The sequence below is a fragment of the Rhineura floridana genome, chromosome 7 (genome assembly GCF_030035675.1).
Source record: "Rhineura floridana isolate rRhiFlo1 chromosome 7, rRhiFlo1.hap2, whole genome shotgun sequence".
Lineage (NCBI taxonomy): Eukaryota > Metazoa > Chordata > Lepidosauria > Squamata > Rhineuridae > Rhineura > Rhineura floridana.
Window position 1 is genome coordinate 67301614 of NC_084486.1, and position 22042 is coordinate 67323655.

General features: G+C 43.7%; 2 protein-coding genes across 7 annotated transcripts in view; one reads left to right on the forward strand and one right to left on the reverse strand.

The window, feature by feature from the left end:
• SEC23IP (SEC23 interacting protein) overlaps positions 1-21577 on the reverse strand; it is a 54337-nt gene extending 32760 nt beyond the window's left edge. For all 5 annotated transcript variants that reach the window (XR_009764004.1, XM_061635828.1, XM_061635827.1 and 2 more), the window contains exons 1-8: positions 21332-21577; positions 13736-14268; positions 11635-11836; positions 10179-10372; positions 3495-3584; positions 3109-3229; positions 2180-2269; positions 904-1045 (exon numbers count right to left, since the gene is read on the reverse strand). Coding sequence is in view for 4 of the 5 variants with exons in the window: in XM_061635828.1 (XP_061491812.1) it covers positions 904-1045; positions 2180-2269; positions 3109-3229; positions 3495-3584; positions 10179-10372; positions 11635-11836; positions 13736-14268; positions 21332-21512 (1553 nt within the window). In the remaining variant the exon portion in view is untranslated. The remainder of the gene's footprint in view (positions 1-903; positions 1046-2179; positions 2270-3108; positions 3230-3494; positions 3585-10178; positions 10373-11634; positions 11837-13735; positions 14269-21331) is intronic.
• MCMBP (minichromosome maintenance complex binding protein) overlaps positions 21488-22042 on the forward strand; it is a 33968-nt gene continuing 33413 nt past the window's right edge. The window contains exon 1 of one of the 2 annotated variants that reach the window (XM_061635829.1): positions 21488-21885. In XM_061635829.1, coding sequence (XP_061491813.1) covers positions 21828-21885 — 58 coding nt within the window. In that variant the 5' untranslated portion in view covers positions 21488-21827. The remainder of the gene's footprint in view (positions 21886-22042) is intronic. The other variant, XM_061635831.1, reaches the window with a different exon arrangement.

Here is a 22042-nt window from a genome sequence, read left to right on the forward strand (position 1 = left end):
AATATCGTCAAGGTCCCCCAACCCTCTGAAGCAGATTTAGGGGCAGGAGAATTAACTAAAAATTGGTTCCCTCCCTAACTACACTAACTATACTCGAGTGTCACATACAATAAACTTAAATATACAATATATGGCACATATAAAATAAACTATTGCTAAACCAAGCTTTGGGTGTGCATACATCTCCTTCTGTCCTCCTCTGGTGTGACTATGAGAAGATCAGAAACTTTTTCTTCTGTTTTTGATTAGCCACAGTTTAGTGTTACATCCAAACTCTAAATTGTGATTACAGTCAACCCCTAAATTGTGATTAAGCTTAAGTTTGGTTTGTCGAAATAAGATAGCTTCATATCCAATAGCTTGAAACTGGCTTGTTTTAACAAACCATAGAGTAACCACATTTTGTTGTGGTTGGATGTTAATGCTAAACTGTGGCTAATCAAGAAGCAAAAGGTTCTCATCTTCTTGCAGCTGGAGCAAAGGAGGAGTGCACAGGTCTGAGGCTCCCGGTGGCTTGTTTCCAGTATGATATGCCATGGTTTATTGCAAGGCCTGAACACATCCAACATCTGTAAGGCTATTACTTTATAATTACTTTTAATATCATCAGCTAAACCGGATTTACTGCTTTCTTTTATTTTAATGGGACAAGAAGAGTTAAGTATATAAGACTATTTTTCTTGTGGTAATTCATTCCCAAGCTGCAATGTACATTTGGCAAGTTTTTCAATTAAAATATTAGCAAAGGTTAATGGCTGGCACTGTACCATATTACTATCTCAGCTCCTCATCTGTGGGACAGTGATGAATGATCAAGCAACAAATCAACCCTTCTAACACATATTAGAAGTACTTTGGACAAGAATTGTATTTTGGTATAGCAGTTCTGTATCATAGACCTACCTATCCACCTCTGTTGCATCTCCATGCAGAGCACTATGCCAATGAACGGGTAGGAACTCGACCCTGCTCACTTTAAGTTCTTCTACTGACTTTCTAAAATGTGTCTGCAACAATTTCAGGGACACAGTCCGAAAATCATCGACTTTAAAAACAGAAGAAAGGAAGAGTAGGAGAGGTTAAATGCGTAAGTTGACAGCCATTATGTGTGTCCAAGTATCTTTTATGACAGTACTTTAAACTTCCAAAACTTACTAATTTAACCAAAACTTTCCAATCCATGCTCTAGATAAAAAGATGGATTTGTAAAACCATCACCACAACAAAAAACTGAGTAATTAACTAGAGAGAGTTGAAGTTTTGCATGTTTTCAATCACATTTTGATTTTAGTATTTCAGACAATTTTGAAGTGGCATCCATTTAAAACATTAGAAGACCACATTGATAGTTCTCTGGGGAAAGGCTTCAGGAGCAATTCACCCAACCATCCCTTCTCTTCTCTTTTTCAGACTGTTTGGCAGTCATGGTTTCTATTTACAAAATAAGTTCATCAACAAAAAAAATCAATTAATACCAATTTCCCTCACAGAGCTTGTAATGTACCAATATAGTACACATTGCCCTCCCTTTAGAAAATAGTACATCCATTCGTTTCCCCTTCCATGCACATACATTTTAATTCCATTTAGAAAGGAATTTATTTTTATGCAACACCCACTGGAGTGATTTAAAGCTGTCCCCACATGACACAGAATGCGTGGCTTGCCCTAAAAGCCTAAGTACTCATGACAATATGACAACATGGCCACGGTAGGGAAACCTTTTCAGGACAAAAGGCAGATTTCCTTGTGGGCAACCTTCTAGTGGTCACATGCCAAAGGTGAGTAAGGTGAGAGGTAAAAAAGGGTGGGAAGAGTGACAGCAAGTGAGCAGAACACCGGATGTGATACTTACTTTTGGACTGTAGGCTATATTCCTGCCACACAAAAGTCAGTGGCTTCTACACCACCCCCCTCTGAGCAAGCAAGAAGCATTATCAGTTCAATAATGCATTCCAGACAGGCAAAAACACTTAGGAATGATGTGGCACAGGGCTAGTGAGGAGCTGGTCTAGGGAGAGGAGCATGGCCTGGGGAAATCTCAAAGACCAGACAGAGAAACCTAAAGGTCTGCATTTGACCCCCATGCCTGAGGATCCCCACCCCTGCACTATAGCATGAAATTATCAGCAATTGTGTGTCTTATTGTCTCTATATATGGCATGGTTTAAACACCTACCACATTCAACAATGCTTCTAAATCGCAGATCACAGACAGGGCCAATGCCATGGACCATGAATACCAAATGATCAATTTCAGACACCTCACCTGAAAAAGTGAAAAGAAATAGCAGAATCTTTCATTAAATAGGGATGAGGAACCTATGACCATCCTGACATTGCTGGACTACAACTCCCATCATCTCCGATCACTGGCCATGCTGGCTGGGACTGTTGGGAACATTTTCCCACCCAAAGGAAATGTTTGGGAAACATCTGGACAGCCACAGATTTCCTATCCCTGCATTAAATGCTGAAGCCTGGGGGCAGAGCACCATAGTTGGTGTGGATGAAAGGGAAAAGGTTTCCCTGTCTGGTCCAGTTCAAGGTCGTGCCCCAAGAAACCATCCAGCACAGCCAACTGGGCTATAGAGCAACTGGTCAGTGAACCAGCCCACTACATCATTAGCTGCAGGGAAGAGGGACCCTCCCCACCCCCACACATGAGACACAAACAGCATTCACAAAAGGAACAGTTTGGGAAATTTTTACAGAGATAGCTAAGTCATTAGATCATTTCTCTAAAGGCACATTTGTCAATTTTTATTTTCATGAAAGTGTATTACTTTTTTGTTCACTCCTTTCAGGGCCCTGTGGGATGAAAAAGCAGCTTAAAATTTGTAATGTAAATAAAACAAATAATACATGGGAGGATCCCCAGAAAAAAATATTGAATATACAGTACATCCCTAGAAAGAGCAGAGAACTACCTCATTTTTTCCTTTGCTCTCAGAGCCCCTTTTCAACCCAAAAAGGAGGAAATGTGGATCAAAATCTGCTATGCTGATTAGGAGATACAAAAGGTAATCACTCTACTTCACCATCATATTAAAGAACAAGAAAAGAAGCTAATATGAGAGCCTCTGTCCCAACCCCTGGTCCACTCACCATCTGGAATCTCCTCATGATCATCATCAATCCCACGTTTTACCACCCTTGGTCTGGTCTGACCATCTTGTGTGGTACCCCATTCATCTGGTATTGCAGAAGGCTGGAACTGAACTATAACCTGGGGGGAAAAGACATGGACAACACACCACATTTAAACACACTGGGTTGCACCCTGAGATCTACCCACGGGAGAGGGTGGGTAGATGATTCCCTGGCCACCTCCACCATGAGTGCTGTGTGGCATACACTGTGGCACTGAGGGTGAGATTGTGGGAAACTAGAGAAGGGGGAGGTGCTTTCTGCAAGCAGAGGCTCAGCTACACTGAGTTTAACATACTGCTATAACCATTCAGGCAATGCATTGACCAATGATTTTTTTTTACCTTAGGATTATGCATAACAATAGTTTCTCCACCTGGAAATTCCAGTCGTCGATGCCACTGATTTGTGGTAACAGCTTTCTTATACTCTGCCTGAAAAAAGACCAGTTACGTGAAATCATAAAAATCTTCTTAAGCACTGAGATGTCATGTCAAAGGATAGAAACTTATACAAAGAAGCTCATACAATTTTCATTTATTGATAGTTCTATACTATCAAAACTCAGGTATTTCATGTATTTTGTGTGGATATCCAACAATGCCCACCCACTTGCATAATGTGGACTTTGGCTTGAACTACAGGGCTTCCCCTTCCTCTCCTCCCCCTGTATACATCCCCCTTATACCCCTGAAACTTGCTCCAGAGGATCCCTCCCATGTGCTCCCAGAACCAATTTGAGGGGCTGCAGGGAGGAGGAGAAAGTCCTGTTGCACAAGCAGAAGTCCACTCATGCGATGCCACCTGTCACTCTATGTATATTATTGTTTTGGGGTACATATGTATGTACAGCCTGCCTGCCAGCCAAAATTCTCAATTTGGCTTGTTATTTTAAAATACAAAAAAATAAGCAAGAGTTACTAGGAAGAGGCAAAGAGTTCCCCTCAGGCCTTAGATATTCTGGTACTCTGCTGTTGAATTTCTGGACCACAACAGGTCAGACATCAACAACATTAAGTTCTAGTTAGACTTAATGGCAAACAGGCAAATAACCTCCTATATGGTTATCAGAAATATAGCTAGGACCTGGTAGATGAAGAATACAACACCTATCTTAACACAGTATTTCAGATACACAAAAATAATTTTGGCCAATGTATGATGCCGACAGTAGTAATTTTCATCACTGTTACATATGGCAGACCAGTTTTTGTCACATTCAATCATCAGTCCACAGTATTTTGTCTTTATTTCCTCATAAAATTTGACCTCTTCAAATTCTAATTTTAATAGCCATCATAGAATTATAGAATAGTAGAGTTGGAGACCCAGTGCCTGCAGGAAGAAGGAGAACATCGCCACCCAGGGAAGGAGAGCCTGCTGTTGCTGCTGCTGTTGGAACACCACCTCCACCACCCTTCCCAGTGGGACTCCTGCCTGGCAGACGTGCCTCCTGCAGGACCAGGTCCCAGGTACCCAGCCAGCTGTGACTAATCTCCATCACCTGTCCCTCTTTGGAGGGATACATAAGCTGGCTGGCTGAGGTGGCCTGGGTTTTTGTCTTTTTTTTTGTTTTGTTTTTTTGGGGGGTGGGGGGTTGTTTTAAGGTTGGGTGCCTGCCTGAGTGGTGGAAGCCTACATCGGCGTGGAAGACACGGAGAGCAGTCTATGAGAGGAGGTCGATATAATATCTTGACGTCAATAAGGAGAAGGAGCCACTCGGCAGCAAGATAGAACTGCAGCCAGCTAGACGGACTTAACTGGGGGTAGGGAGGCCTGCCTGGGCGACAGGCGCGGAGGGGGTTATGTGCAAAGTGGAGAGGGCTATGGTGGGGAGGGTGGGAGGCCACGATATTAAGAGGCTAGGCGGCAGACGCTGGAAAGGTGTAGGTGGCAGGCCATGCCAATTTAGGGGAACGAGGGATAGATGCATTATATCCATCCCGTTCCAGGCCTGCTCACAGCCAGAAGAAAGCTGGGGGATGTACAACTCCATCTGACCTTCGACTGCTGCTGTGTAATGCCAGGTCTGTGGTTCAGAAGACATCACTCATCCACAATATGATTGTGGATGAGAATGCAGACCTGTTGTGCATCACGGAAACTTGGCTGGACGAGGCCTCAGCCCCGGTGCTTGGGGCCATGTGTCTGGCCGGGTTCCAGTACGCACAGCAGCCGAGGGTTGGTAGGCGGGGAGGGGGTGTGGCAATTATCTATCGGGAGTCTTTGATTGTTACCAGACCTCCTCTCCACGAGACCACGTTTGTTGACTGCATGTACTGGAGGTTGGGCCCAAAGGGCAGTTTAGGAATTCTGCTTGTGTAATGCCCACCCCGCTGCACAGCAGACTCCCTGACCGAGGTGCTTGAGGTTGTTGCGGATGTGCGGGCTCTGTCCCCTAACCTAGTGGTTTTGGGGGATTTTAACCTGCACGCTGAGGCAGCTCTCACAGGAGCTCCTCGGGATTTCTTGGAAACCATGACTTCCTGGGAACTGCACCTTAGTAATACGGGGCCCACCCATGTAGCCGGTCATGCTCTTGACCTTGTGTTTGTCTCGGGAGGGGATGGAAGTGCTCTGAAAATAGGGGCTGTTGTTGTTAACCCCGTGGCATGGTCAGATCACTATCTGGTAAATACAGATCTCTCATTGCCGCACACCCTCCGCAGGGGACAGGAACCTATTAGGATGGTCCGTCCCAGGCGCCTGATGGAGCCTAAGGGATTCCTGAATGCACTGGGGAATTTGGAGTTGTCTGAAGGTCGCCCGGTCGAAACCCTGGTGATGGAGTGGAATAGGGAGATCACCGGGGCAATTGACCGGGTGGCTCCGAAACGTCCTCTCCCCCTGAATAGAACTCAGACTGCACCCTGGTATACTCCACGGTTGCGGGGTCTGAGACAGGAGGTGAGACGACTAGAGCGCCGGTGGCGGAAATCGCACTCTGAAGACGATCGGACACTGGTTAGAGCAGCAATTGCAGCCTACCAAGTGGCAATGAAGGCAGCAAAGAGGGAATTCTTTGCTGCCTCTATTGCATCCACAGAGTGTTGTCCCAGGAGGTTGTTCCAAGTGGTCCGTAGCCTGGTCGGTCCAGTTGCACAGGAACCCATGGAACTTTCTAAAGCCTCCTGTGACATATTTGCTAAACACTTTGCTGATAAAATTGAGCATCTGAAGAGTGCGATTCCGTATGCCGTGGATACAGGAAGTGTGTCAGAGTCGGCCAGTTGCATTCCAGTCTGGTGGGATCGGTTTCAGCCTCTTCCCTCTGAGGAAGTGGACAAGGTGCTCTCTACTGTGAAGCCAACCACTTGCTTGTTTGATCCTTGCCCTACATGGCTCATTTTGGGCTGTAAAGAGAAACTGAGCGAAGGGATCAAGGCAGTGGTGAATGCTTCTTTAGAAGAAGGTGTGGTGCCATTAGCCCTCAAGGAGGCGGTAATAAAGCCCATTCTGAAAAAGTCCTCCTTGGATCCCCAAGATTTAAACAACTTTCGCCCAGTTTCTAATCTTCCATTCTTGGGCAAGGTCATCGAGCGAGTGGTGGCCGAACAGTTAAAGACACACTTGGATGAAGCAGATTAACTGGATCCATTCCAGTCTGGCTTCAGGACTGGTCATGGAACTGAAACAGCTTTGGTCGCTATGGTGGATGATTTAAGGAGGGTGTTGGATAAAGGAGAACATGCATTCCTCGTCCTCCTGGATCTCTCAGCGGCTTTCGATACCGTCGACCACGGTATCCTTTTAGATCATCTGGAGAGAATGGGAATAGGGGGCACTGTTCTATGGTGGTTCCGTTCCTATCTCTCAGACAGACATCAACGGGTGGCATTGGGGGATAAGGTCTCGGACCCTTGGCCTCTCAATTGTGGTGTGCCACAGGGTTCTATCCTTGCCCCCATGCTATTCAACATCTATGTAAAGCCGCTGGGAGCCATCATCAGGAGATTTGGGCTGCGGTGCCACCAATATGCGGATGACACCCAGCTCTATCTCTCGTTTAAGTCCTCGCCAGAGTTGGCTGTGGAGACCATTTCCAAGTGCCTGGAGTCAGTAAGTGAATGGATGGGAGGAAATAGGCTGAAGCTAAACCCTGACAAGACCGAGGTACTGCTCGTGGGAGACAGGAAAAGATTAGGAGCTTTAGACCTGGTGCTCAATGGGGTAAAACTGCCCCTGAAGGACCAGGTCCGCAGCCTCGGGGTCATCCTTGATTCCCAGCTGTCCATGGAGGCTCAGGTTTTGGCAGTGAGCCGGGCAGCTTGGTTTCAATTACATCTAATACAGAGGCTGCGACCCTATCTGCCTGTCCATCTTCTCCCACGGGTAGTACATGCCCTGGTCTCCTCTCACTTAGACTACTGTAATGTGCTCTACGTTGGGTTACCCTTGAAAACAGTCCGGAAACTGCAGTTGGTACAGAATGCGGCGGCACGTTTGATTACGAACAGCCGTCGCCGCGATCACATCACTCCGGTGTTACAAGATCTACACTGGTTACCAGTTGTTTACCGGGCCCAATTCAAGGTGTTGGTACTAACCTTTAAAGCCCTATACGGTCTCGGCCCAGCTTATCTGAAGGAACGCCTCCAGCATCAACAAATATGCCGCCTGACTAGATCAGCCACTCAATACCTTCTCTCGGTCCCACCAGTCAAAACAGCTAGACTGGTGCGGACCAGAGAGAGGGCATTTTCAATCGTGGCCCCCACCCTCTGGAACTCTCTCCCTTATGATCTTCGCCATGCCCCCTCCCTGCCAAGTTTTTGCCAAGCCTTGAAAACCTGGCTATTCAGGCAGGCCTACAAGATCCCTGGGGTAGCCTAATTTTATTGGTTTTAGCTATGGGTGGGTTCGGTTTCGTTTTACATTGTAGTTCTTGGGTTTTTATGTAGTTTGTATGTTGTATTTTACTTGATCTTGTACGCCACCTAGAGTGGCCGCTTGTGCGGCCAGATAGGCGGCCTAGAAATAAAATTTATTATATCATTTATTATTGGAAGGGGCCTATAAGGCCATCAAGTCCAACCCCCTACGCAATGCAGGAGTCCAGATCAAAGCATTCCTGACAGATGGCTGTGCAGCTGCCTCTTGAATGTCTCCAGTGTCAGAGAGCCCACTACCTCTCTAGGTAATTGGTTCCATTGTTGTATGGCTCTAACAGTTAGGAAGTTTTTCCTGATGTCTAGTAGAAATCTGGCTTCCTGCAACTTGAGCCCATTATTCCATGTCCTGCACTCGGGGACGATCGAGAAGAGATCCTGGCCCTCCTCTATGGGACATCTTTTCATGTACTTGAAGAGTGCTATCATATCTCCCCTCAGTGTTCTCATTTCCAGGCTAAATGTGCCCAGTTCTTTCAGTCTCTCCTCATAGGGCTTGGTTTCCAGTCCCCTAATGATCCTTGTTGCACTCTTCTGAACCTGTTCCAGTTCATCTGCATCCTTCTTGAACTGCGGGGACCAGAACTGGATGCAGTATTCAAGATGAGGCCTAAGCAGTGCTGAACAGAGGGGAACTAATACTTCACGCGATTTGGAAACTATACTTCTGTTAATGCAGCCTCAAATAGCATTTGCCTTTTTTGCAGCCACATCGCACTGTTGGCTCATATTCAGCTTGTGAACAACGACAATTCCAAGATCCTTCTCACATGTCGTATTGCTGAGTGAAGTATCCCCCATCTTATAACTGTGCATTTGGTTTCTTTTTCCAAAGTGTAGAACTTTGCATTTATCCCTGTAGAATTGCATTCTGTTGTTTTCAGCCCAATGCTCCAGCCTATCAAGGTCCCTTTGAATTTTGTTTCTGTCTTCCAAGGTATTAGCTATGCCCCCCAATTTTGTATCATCTGCAAATTTGATAAGCATGTTCTGTACCTCCTTATCCAAGTCATTAATAAAAATGTTGAAGAGCACTGGGCCCAGGACCAAGCCCTGTGATACCTCACTCGTTACTTCTGCCCAGTTTGAGAAGGAACCATTGATAGGCACTCTTTGAGTACGATTCTGGAGCCAACTCTGGATCCACCTGATAGTTGTTCCATCCAGCCCACATTTAGCTAGCTTGCTAATCAGAATATCATGGGGCACTTTGTCAAAAGCTTTGTTGAAGTCGAGATATATTATGTCCACAGCATTCCCACAGTCTACAAGGGAGGTTAGCTGATCAAAAAATGAGATAAAATTTGTTTGGCAGGATTTGTTCTTCATAAATCCATGTTGGCTCCTAGTAATCACTGTATTGTTTTCAAGGTGCTTACAGACTGACTGCTTTATAATCTGTTCCAGAGTTTTTCCATGGATTGATGTTAGGCTGACTGGTCTGTAGTTCCCCGGTTCCTCCTTTTTGAAGATAGGGACATTAGCTCTTCTCCAGTTATCCGGCACTTTACCAGTCCTCCATGATTTTGCAAAGATAATAGACAGCGGTTCTGAGAGTTCTTCAGCCAGTTCCTTCAATACTCTAGGATGCAGTTTATCGGGCCCTGGAGATTTGAACCTGGAGATTAGTTATTCCTTGACCATTTGTCTATCAATCTCAAGCTCCAATCCTGCCTCTTCTACTTCATGTTTCCCAGGAGGGTCACAGATTGTTTTTTGGGAGAAGACTGAGCCAAAGTAGGAATTGAGGATTTCTGCCTTTTCTTTGTCATCTGTTAGCATTTTGTCATCCTCATTGAGTAGCTGTGCCACCATTTCTTTTCTCTTGTCTTTTACTATGGACATACCTGAAGAAAGCTTTTTTGTTGCTTTTAGCATCTCTCGCTAACCTCAGCTCATTCTCAGCTTTAGCCTTCCTGACACCATCCCTGCAATTCCGTGATACCTGTCTGTGCTCTTCATTTGTGGCCTGTCCTTTCCACTTCCTGCATGTGTCTTTTTGTTGTCCTCTCTAAGCTTTTTGTGAAGCCACATTGGCTGTTTCTGTTGTTTCCCCCCCTTTTTTCCTTGCTGGAATTGCTTGCCATTGCACTTTTAGAATTTCGTTTTTTATTATTCAGCCAATTTAAAAACACTCACCTCTAGCTTTTCACTGAAATCCTCTGTATAAGGAACGAACCTGCTGTCTTTATCTCCCTTATAAAACCAAGTACATCGTCTCACTTCAGACTGTTTTTCTTCCCAATACACAGCTTTCCTCACTCGATCATACAGGTAAACATCATAACGTCCTCCATCAGTACTCAAGACCACATTCTCTGGATCAGGTTGCACTGGAAGTATTTAAAAAAAATCATTACCCTGGCATCTTCGTCTTCCAATTGATTAACTTGTGCTTATTATAAACAAGTGGAAAATGTATTTTCTGTCTCTTCAAGTTTTATACAGAACAATGAAACTGTGAGGTTAAACCAAATATGTTACAGAGAAACATGGCATTTTGGAAAGATTTCTAGACTTGCTATTGTATGTCTCTTTTCCCAGTTGTTCCACTTTGTCCCCTAGTGGAAATCATTTTATTTCACAAAATGTGAAATACACAAGCATTCTCACAGACAATAATTCCAGTCAGCTTCAAATGGCCGGCATTACTCTGAAGAATGATGCTTATAGGAAAGTACAGCACTAACAGTACGGGAAAACTGACACAACAAGAAAGCTCAGGAGACACCCCAAATGGGAGAAAGACTAAACAGGAGAAATCGTATGAAAACTAAGAAAAGCAAGAGGCTGGTGGACTCATTTTCTCTTTGCAACCCTGCATATAACAAAACATTAAATACACAAACTATTACATAATTGGAACAGATCAATGTCAATTGCTTATGTTAAATAAAACTGCATTCTAAGTGGAATGCACTCTGCAGAATAACCACCACTTATTTCATTAAACCCTTCCCCCACACACACACACTGAAAGTCATTGGCTATTCCTTTATTTATCTCTTTAATTTATGTTGGATCTTATTATGTAGCCATAATGATTTTGAAATTTATCTGCATTTAATGACAAATTAATCGTCAATGCTCAAAATAAGGCCAGTCAACTTTCTTTGACATGTATGAAGGAGTGTTTTGTCCTCTATCGTCTCCTGGCCAGCAAAGTATGCTTTTCTGCCTTCCCGCACAGAAGGTGCCAAGATGAATGAAACAAAGAACTGACTATGAAAAAAAATCAGGACATGAAGTTTGTAGAAACATTATGCTTATATCTGAATGTGGGATCATCATCCACCATGTACCACCTTCCCATTTTAAAAAAAACCTGCATAAGAATATGCAAACATGCTTGAATGTATATAGCAGTCTTTCCCAATCTGATGCCTTCCAGATGTTTTGGTCTGACCATTGGCCATACTACCTGGGGCTGACAGGAACTGCAGACTAAACATCTGGAGGGCACCAGATTTGGAATGGCTAGCATACAAATTTGCCCCCTCATTGTTTATCACCAGCTGGCTGTTATCTCTCTTTAGGTTCAAAGCCCAAAAGCCATCACATAAAGGAAAGATGCAGAGCCATTTTTAAATCTTACCAGAGTTATAAACTTCCTCTAGAGTTGTGGAATCTAGGACACTGAATGGCATCCATAGCTCCTTGCTTTCAACCTCCTTGCAGTAAAACCAATGGGGCTGAACTGGCTCATACTGGTTATGTAACAAGACAGGAGGTGCCTTCACCAGCGCGCCTGCTGACATGGAGGCCTGAGGTAACAATGCTGACTGAGGTGAAGAAAACTGAAAATAAAACCAGTTTAAATATATGTAGTTCTTAGCTCCAAGTTTTACTATTTTTTTAGTTCCAGACTATTATAAACACATTCTGGATTACAATTACCATGTACGTTATTCTAATAAAAAAAATTAACTATAAAATTGGGCACTGGTCAGATCCAACAATAAGATTCTGAGTTTCTCAATTCCCTAAGTTTGATTACAATTTAATTATATTTCAAGCTTGATTCAAGATTGGGGCTGCTGGAGCCTACAGCTAAGCCCCATATCAGCACCCCATACAAACCAAGTTTTAAAGTTACCAAGTTAAATGCAAAAACAAATTAGCCTCAGAATGTTGTAGGCATCTTTGGATTTTGATCATATATTGTTAATTGTTAATATTTAACCAAATCAAGTAATAGACAAACTATTTCTCTGACCACTGATGCCAGTTTTTAATGATTCTCATACTGTAATGGTGTTGCTTTATTGATTTATGGATGTTTTATTACTGTGCTATTGTATTATTTTACTGTTGTAAACAGCTTTGGATTTTTTTTAAAAGAGTAATTGTATAAAGGAAATAAAAATAAATATTCAAAAAAACCAAGAACAATCTTATTTTTCTTTTTGTTTCACAATATCACCTAAGAGCAATGGCAGGAATGAGAGCCCTGCAGGAGTCAAGGTCATAATGCACATATCCTTAAAACCTAGGAGCAAATATATTTGCCCCAGTAACTTTTTCTAGAGAGTATGCTCTGCCTTTTAACTCCTAGTTAAGTTACATGGCCTAGCTTCTCCCTTTCGCCATGTTCTATAACCACAGGCACTTCTGAACTGATTTCAGAATGAAGCAACCCCCCCCCCAAGCCACCGTAACAGAAACAGGTCACCCAGTGGGGCAGAACTGCATCAATAGCCTCCTGGTAGCAGAGTTGTTACCACTTGCCTGAAGGGAGAGGGACAAGACGGTGGCAAAGTCTGGGCTCTACAGATGCACCAGTGGGAGCACCAAATTGAATCCACTGGTGCATCCACACAGTCCTGACCTTGCTGCCCTTACCCACCGTGTGGTGTAATGGTTAGTGTTGGACTATGACCTGGGAGACTAGGGTTCAAATCCCAAACCATGAAGCTCACTGGGTGACCTTGCGCCAGTTACTGTCTCTCAGCATAACCTACCTCACAGGGATGTTGGGAAGATGAAATGGAGAGGGGAAGACCTATGTACATAATTTTGAGCTCTTTGGAGGAAAGGTGGCATATAAATGTAATAAACAAAGTAATATATAAATAAATAAATACTTTGTCCCTTCCCCTTCTGGTGAGTGGCTCCACTGGGCGAGTTGCTCCTGCCACCTAACATGGCATATGACAAAAAAAGCCCAGGAGTCAAGACTACCATCAAATCAACTGAAGAGGCATGGTGCTCTGCTCAGTTTCAGGAAGTGACCAGGACTCTAGGGGCCGAATTCAACTAAATTTTTGTGCTAGTGGAACGACTTCAACTAGTACAAAGAAATTTTCCCCCTCCTCCCTCCCTCAACTTAGTGCCACACTGAATACAACCCAAGAATATTCTAGAAGAGTTTTTGTACTTAGCATAATTCTCAGGGTTCATCGTTATCACACTAAATGAATGGTGTAAAATACTTGATTCACATTTGATATTTTCTGGGTCAACTGACCAAGGGTTTTTTTTCATAAGTCAAATGGCAACCCTATGTAGCATCTATGCAGAAACATCTTGACTTTTCCAATTCTCTTTCCCTCCTCCTAGATTTTATAATTACTACTTTGAACTAATGGAGTTGCTAGAAGATGCAGTGGGGAGCTAGATCACTAGAGAAGCAATACACTGCACAGCCCTTAAAAGTTTTATACCAATTCCAAAAAGCTAAAAGACACTTTCCGTACTGGTGGCAGTGGCCCCGGAGGAGTTGGATACATGTGTGTGGGTGGTACAGAGGAAGGAGCCTGGCCACTCTGGGTGGGTGTTTGTATCTGTTGAAGTTGTGGTGGAGTGATGTAAGGATTGGCTCTACTGCTTAACGTAGTATGACGATACGGATTGTAGCCTTGCTGTGATATGCCATGAGGTGGCGTTGAAAAGCTAGTTGGTGGAGGATCAGTCTGCTGGGGGGTTTGATATGAGGCGATTCCTGAAGTGGGTGGTGTATTAAAAGGCTGTGATTTGGAAAGAGGAGCTGAGAAAGCATTTGGACAATCTTGTGATCCAGGCAGAAGTGGAAGAGAAACTGGAGACTTAGCGAAAACAGATTTTTCAGCTTGGGATGGGGATGTTGCTCCTAAGGGCGGTTGCCCAATGCTTCCAAAGGGATCACCACTGCTTGGAACCTGGGAGAAATAACTGAAAGTTGGTGGGAGATTAGGATTTGCAGAAGTCTGGCCAAGGAAACTGTCTTCTTCACCAACATCAGTGGTATCATCTGCAACAAAGGATACAAGCATTATTTAAATAAAAAGAAGCTTATACATAGATTCCCCATTGTAGTGGATGGGGAACACAGAGATGGATTTTATACAGAGTGGCTTTCTCAATTTGTGTGTTCTAAAGTAGGCACGATAAAGGAAGTCAGGGACTTGCTTTCATCCTTCATATTCTATCAGGAAGATGATAGCAGAGGATTTTTTTATGGCCCTTGTCATGCCAGCTTGCCAGCCTTACTCTGACCTGCAGTTAAAATGGCTAACTCAAAAAGCCTTATGGGGAATTCTTCCCCTTGACATCTTTCTTGTTAGCCTGCTAGCAAGCAGTTAAAACTTTGATGTTTTTTCATCACGGTGACTGGGTAATTTTTACAACACAGTTGTACCAGCTTACAGTAATTTTGCACCTTCTTATCAGTGGAAGGGGCCTGGTTCCATCAAGGCTGTAAAACTCCTTGCTTTGTTATGGGAAACTAAGAGGAGGCCCCAGATGCTGTGGGAACATCGTTTTTTCATCCCTTTGATGAAAATGTCAATTGGTTAATTGTCTCCGGCTGGGAGGGAATTTTCCTCCATAAGAGGAGGCTCAGAACTTGGGGTTGGTGTCCCACTTTGGAGCACCACCTTGCCTATGGTGATGTTCTGTTGTGGCTCCATTTACATCTTGACTTACAATTCCCTGAGGGGAAGAAGGCTATTCAGTGAGAGATCCTATGCTCTTGTAAGTATAGCTAGACAAACAGCTTTGTTATTTTGATTTGTGCCAAGAAACTTTATTTTACCTTTTCTATTAAATACTTTACCCATTTGGGTGTATGGTTTTAGGATTCAATTTGCTGCTACAAATTATTTGTGTGTACCTTTTTGCTTTTTGTAACCTTTGTTATGCTTTACTTATTTACTTTTTAATAAATTTTAATTACTTTAAACCAACGTGTGTTTATTCCAGAGAAAGGGGTCAGTTCCTAAATTCAGTCCTTGCCATTTGACCACAACTACCGTGTAACAGAGAAACGTTTTTACCTAAGACTTCAGAAGGGGCCAGGAGTGTATCTAGACTCTGGTCCTGAGAGGCTCAGGTGATTTTAGTGGGCTCTGGGGTTCCCTTTGCCCCAGAGTAGCTAACCAGTTGAAGGGTGGTGGCAGTACTACCTTGCAGGGTTAGTGTTGATGTGCACAACCTTGGCAAACTAGGATTTGCTGGGATCAATTGCCCAAGGCTGGGGATTGACTCCTAGGACAGTGGGAGCAGATGGGGAGGAGCGCCCCGCTTTCACTACACCCCTTGGTACTGGAATTCCATGGGATATGTCTTCTGAATTTGGATACTAATTACATTAGATAGGTCTTGTGGAAATCTAGTAATTCTCTGTTTGGCACTATAACTTTAATTATGATGTATAACTGACTCACCATTTCTGCATTAGATCTGATGCTTTAGGTTTAATCAAATAACTACTGTTAGTGAATTACTTGTAATAGTGGTCTTTTGGCGGGGGGGGGGGGGTTATAGCCCAGCTTGTCCACAAGTGACAAGCATTTGTATACCCTTATGAAAACACACAGGAAAAATTACTGTAATATAAAACATTCACAATAAAATAATTAAACACAAAATATGCTACTTTAAAAACTGTACTTATTTCCAGACAATAAATAAGTATTTAAATAAAATGTCTTCACAGCGCTTCCAGAAAATGTTAAGACTCATGATTTGTAAATATCAAAATGAAGAGAGTCCCGAGACTGGAAAGCAGCCACTGAGGATGCATCTCTGGCTTAGTGTGATGTGCAAATCAGGCCAAAGCATATCTTAAGAGGGTTCTTTTAAGTTGCTCTTAGGATTGATAGTGGAACAATAACAATACCAACAATAACAACAACAACCTTCCCTTCCCCACAAGATCCCAGGAAGGGTTACACCAATGTAAAATAAAACATTAAAAACAGTTTAAAACAAATTACAATCGCAACTGGAGTGGTCCCTAAAAATATATATATCTCAAAGGCCAGGGTAAAAAGGTACTTCTGTAAAAGAGAGCAGATAGTCTGTAATTATTTTTGCATAAGCCTAACACATTAAAAATGTCAGTGAAGAAGGTGGCCAAGTGGTTTTGTCAATTTAACAGATGACTCTAAACTTTTGGAATTGATATCTTAGAAAACCTACATTCAAGGTAAAACCTCATTCTCCAAGACGTGATACAGCTTCTCAGTAGCTGCATTTATTGTGCACTATTATCAGCAAAAATCATAGTTCAATAATCAATATTACAGATCAGCACAGAACACACTCAGGAAACCAGCACCAGTGGCCACAATCAAGCCCAGTCCCGGCACTTGTTCAAACATGAAACGTTTCTTGCAGGAAATTCTACAGAGACATCTACTGCTTAAGCAACAAGTATTGCCAACTGAAAAGACACTCTAAAATTTATTTCTATCATGCTGCTCATTTATTTAAAAAGTCAGAGTAGGAACATTGTGGACCTTCTATTAGCTGTAAAACTAAACATGCCTCATCATACCCATTTACTCTGGATTCACCCCTTGATCAAACTTACTAACAAAAAAATAGAATCTGAAACATGCACTGAACAAAAGGGAAGTTTCCCTCAAACCAGCCTGTTTATGGAGTATAGCAGAGTGATTCAAGCATATTGCCAGCCTGATTTAAGGGCTCAAAAATATGCTCTCCACAGTACTGACCCTAGAAAATGCCTCATCTCTATACAGGAAATGGATCTAGCCAGCAGCCCAGAACCTTATTTCCCCCCATTCTCTGCAGGCCAAGGTTGCTGGGTGGGTGGGGCTATCCATCAATCACCTGACATCATCAGATTGCCCTTTTTGCTGGCACCGAAGATCAGCTGATTGTTGGTGTTTGATCACTTGGCACACAGAGCTATTTCATCCCCAACAATCAGCTGATTGATGGAACTTGCATAGCTCCATGCACTAAGTGCCCAAGCCACAATAATCAGCTGATCATCAAGGTTTCCATCACCACAGGAAAAAATGCTGTTTGTAGTTAGCAGTTTGGATTCAAACCGCTTCCTGCAAATTGAGCATTTTACTCTGCAGAGGAATCCAAACCACTTCCAAATTGAAGAGGAATCTAAACACTTCACTACGCTACCCTACCATAGCCAATCCCAATGGGGCTGCCTATCATTGCCAAACAGCTGACTGCAAACAGCACTTCCTCTCAGCACTAAAAGAACAATCTAGTGCTTGCTTTAAATTCCAATTGTTCCCTTGTAGCCATGCTCATACCTGCCCCACACCTCTGATGTCACATATGATGTCAGGTGTAGGGCTAGCAAGCAGTTTGTGAAGAACAGCCTTGCAGACCAAATTAGGACCTGTACCAGGCCTATTTTTGGTCCATGGATCTGAGACTCCCCACCGTTATAAACTAACTAACAACCTAGCTGGTTCCCCAAAGAAGCTACTCTCTCTCTTTCCTAATGTGACACCCACTGTCATACACTTGCACTTTCTATTTGTACCCCCACCAACAGATGGGGGGTTCTGGAAAATGTTGAATGGGAAAGTTTTCCAGAAAAGACTTCCTATGCAATTTAAGCTTATTTGCGTAAGATAATTTGCATTATGAAATTTTCAGAGACCCGAGAGAGTGATCTAATTGTGCATGTTTATTTTACTTTTATTTAGTAAACAAAGCCAAACTCCTCAACTCCAGGAAATGGAGTTTTAGACCATTTGGAGGCCCACTGTGAATTGTTTGCAAGGCACTTTGAGGGTAAAGTTGCTCGCCTCCGTAGCAATCTTGATAACCTGTCCAAATCTAGTGTAGTCCCCAGTGAGGTGTTAAGTGCAATGTCTGCTGCAACTTCTTGGGATCGGTTTCAGTTGATGCGGCCTGATGACGTGGACAAGGTGCTCGTGACGATGCGTCCAGCAACATGTCCTCTCAACCCTTGCCCTTCTTGGCTTATTAAAGCTTGCCGAGAGGGTTTGGCTGAATGGATCCAGGGTGTGGTCAAAGTGTCATTGTGGGAGGGAATGGATCCAGCCACCCTGAAAGAGGCAGTGATCCTGAAAAAGCCCATCCTGGACCCACTGGTTTGTGACAACTACCACCCGGTCACAAATACCCTCTTTTTAGGGAAGGTGATTGACAGGGTTGTGGTGCAGCAATTGCAAGTACTCTTGGGAGAAACAGATTACCTTAGCCCATCTCAATCTGTGTTCAGGCCTGATTATGGGACTGAATTGGCCTTCATCTCCCTGATGGATGATCTTTATCAGGAGAAAGACAGGAGTGCGACCCTGTTGTTCTTACTTGATCTCCAAGCAGCTTTTGATACTATTGACCATGGTATCCTTCTGAGCCGACTTGGTGAGATGGGTATTGGAGACACTGTTTTACAGTGGTTCTGATCCTACCTCTAGGGTCATTTTCAGAGAATAGCATTGGGTGATTGTTTTTCGGCCCCTGGCAGTTGTGCTGCAGAGTACCATCTTGTCCCCCATGCTATTTAACATCTATGTGAAGCCCTTGGGAGCCATCATCAGGAGACTTGGGGTGGGGTGTCAACAGTATGCCGATGATATCCATTTCTATTTCTCTGCAACATCTGAATCGGAAGAGGCCGTGCAAGCCCTGGACTGGTGCCTGGCCTTGGTGGTGGGCTGCATGAGGGTCAATAAATCAAGTTTGAATCCTAGCAAGACAGATTGGGTTGGTGGTTCCCAAGTTTGGATAATTGATCAGTTGCCTGCTGCGGATGGGGTCTTACTCCATCTGAAAGAGCATGTCTGTAGTCTGGGGGTGTTCCTGGATCCATCTTTGTCACTAGAGGCCCAGATGATCTCAGTGGCTAGGAGTGCCTTGTACCAGCTTTGGCTGGTAAGACAGTTGAGACCATTTCTGGACCAGGATAGCCTGAGCACTGTTGTCCATCCGCTGGTAACCTCCAGGTTGGATTACTATAATGCACTCTATGGCGGCTGCCCTTGAGGTTGGTCCAGAAGCTGCAGCTGGTGCAAAATGCAGTGGCGCGACTGCTCACTGGGGCAGGGTATTGTCAACATGTCACCCTGCTGCTGAAAGAATTGCACTGGCTGCCCATTAGCTACCGGGCTAAGTTCAAGGCTCTGGTTTTGGTGTACAAAGCCCTATATAGCTTGGGACCAGGATACTTGAAAGATCATCTTACCCCTTATATACCCAGTCAATCACTATGCTTTGCTGGTGAGGGCTTCCCTTAGGTACCATCTTATCAGAAGGGCCGTTCCGCACAACATAGGAAGCAGACCTTTAGTGTAGTGGCACCTACCGTTGGAATTCCCTCTTCTTAAATATTAGACAGCCGCCGCCTCTGTTATCTTTTTGACATCTATTGAAGACCTTCCTATTTCAACAAGCCTTTTAAGTAAAGACCTTATCCCAGTGTGCGTCTGTGTTGGAACTGCTTTTTAAGATGTTTTTAAAGCTTTCTAAAAAATATTTTTTTAAAGATGTTTTGTTTTAATATATTTAATATATTTGTATGATGTTTTTGTTTGCTGCCCTGGGCTCCTACTGGGAGGAAGGGTGGGCTATAAGGCAGAGCCTGATACTGATTTTATGCCTTCTGCATTAAAATTTACCTTTGTAGTCCCTTTAGTACCAATCCCTATACATGTGTGTGTGTGTGTGTATCGTATTTTATGTATTTTAAATTTATTTTAATGTTTTTGTGATTTTACTGTTTACAATTTTATTATGTACATGTTTGATTTTATTTTTGTAAGTTGCCCTTGTGTCCTATTATAGGGTAGAAGGGCAGGATAGAAATATTTTAAATAAATAAAATAAAAATTTAATAAATAATAGCCAAAAACTTTGAAAGCTTGCCAGGCTTGCCTAAAATTGCAATTAGCATCCTTTCATTATGAACTTATATATGAACTTATGAAACAAAGTTTTCAACAGAAAAATAAAAGCACTGGGAAATTTTCTATCTCACATCAGTGCCCATCAACATCCCTATGCTATTCTCCCATGTCTTAGTTCTTAGTGTTATAAATCCTCCATAATCTTCCCAAGAGACCCATATCAATAACAAGTTCTCCCATCCAAGAATCAATTCCTAACACACATGCCTCAAATATTTATCCTTCTTAATTTGTGTTGTATTTCATTTTTGTTGTGCTTTCTGTTGTTTGTTTGTACATGTTTTTGTGATTTTTTACTATGATATATTGTATTTTATCTTGTTTGTTCACCGCCCTGAGAGCTATTCTGCTAAGGGCGGTATATAAATTGAAATAATAAATAATAATAATTTAATTTCAAGAAAAAGAAATACCAAGGTACAAGTCAGTATGGAAATAATACTTATTAATTTGGAAGGCCTTTCCCTCAAATGATGGCAAAGTCGCTGTAATTACTCAATGGTACACATTGTGGCTCTTTAAAGACTAACAGGTTTATTGTAGTATAAACGTTTGCAAACTCCAGTCATCAGATGTACAAATCTGACAAATATACACGTGGCTATAGGAAGGGGAAAAATAGGGCCAAATGGTAAGGAAATCCACGAAGCCTGTGACATTTCTATGTAAATCTTAAGAGAAGCAAAGCGACAATTCACAACAATAATAATTGATAAAGGGAAATGCAGTCGGCTCTTGGCCAATAATGCTTCTATCTATTCTTGTGCCAACTACAGTGTTGACCAGCGACTACTGGAGCCGAGCTCTGGCACAAATTGAGCCACGACACCTTCTCAGCGTAGAGTCAAGTGATCGACTCACTTCCTTTCACGTCTGCCAAATGCAGCACTTTCTTTAAGCCCCCCCCCCAAAAAGAGCCTTTCACAGGATCCCTCTTCCCTCCCCTCTGCCGACTTTTCGTGCATCTATCCCAACTTTGAGCCCTCCGGCCCGCAAAGGAAGACCGGGAGGGGTGGGGTGAGTTATCCTGCACACCCACCTACACATGGGTAGATATCCTTACTTGCCTCGAGGCTATATATATATACAGCTCTGTAAGAAATAAGATTCACCCAAACACCATCACCCCCACCCCAAAGCCCTCAGCCTGGTTACCTGCGGGCAGGAGACCAGGCCCCGAGGTGGCTGCAGCAGCAGCAGCAGCAGCAGGGGCTTGGCTTACTGGGATGAAGGGAACAGTGAAATTGAATTCGGTAGCCGACGAAGAGAAAAGCAAGTTAGTGCCGCTACCAGCCGAGGAGACGCTACCGGCCACAGAGGCTTTCGGGGTAGCCATGACTGTAGCACTTCCACGTCTCAAGGCTCTCTCTGTTCCTCTCACAACTGGCCCTGCCCCTTCCGCCCGGTTCTAAGATGGCGACGCCAGAGTCGCTGCCCTCTTCCCTCCTCTCCCGCCAACCCGAGCCCGCGCTGAGGAGAAGTGAAGTGAGGCGAAGGTAGGAGTTAGCTTGGCCTGGTCGCACAGCTATCGCCGCCGCCCGAAGCAGTAGTCCGCCTAGCTCGCGCGCCATTGCCCGGCGTCTGAGCGGGACCGTGTGACCATCGGTAAACCGCACTACCCTGTGTGCCTCCTGGTCCAAGAACCGAAAAGATGCCCTGTGTGGCGGACTGGCTGAACTGCCCTCTCAGTATCGTGCAAGGCATCTTCGGTAAGGGGGAAGGGGGGGGAGAGGAACTTAGATGGGCGCTGGAGCGTGGTGGGAAGCTGTGTAAACTGTGCCGATACTGAGGAGACAAATAAGCAAAGAGTGAACCTCATAGTGTCAAAAGAACTTGAGGGGAAGACAAATGTGAGAGAAGGAGCTT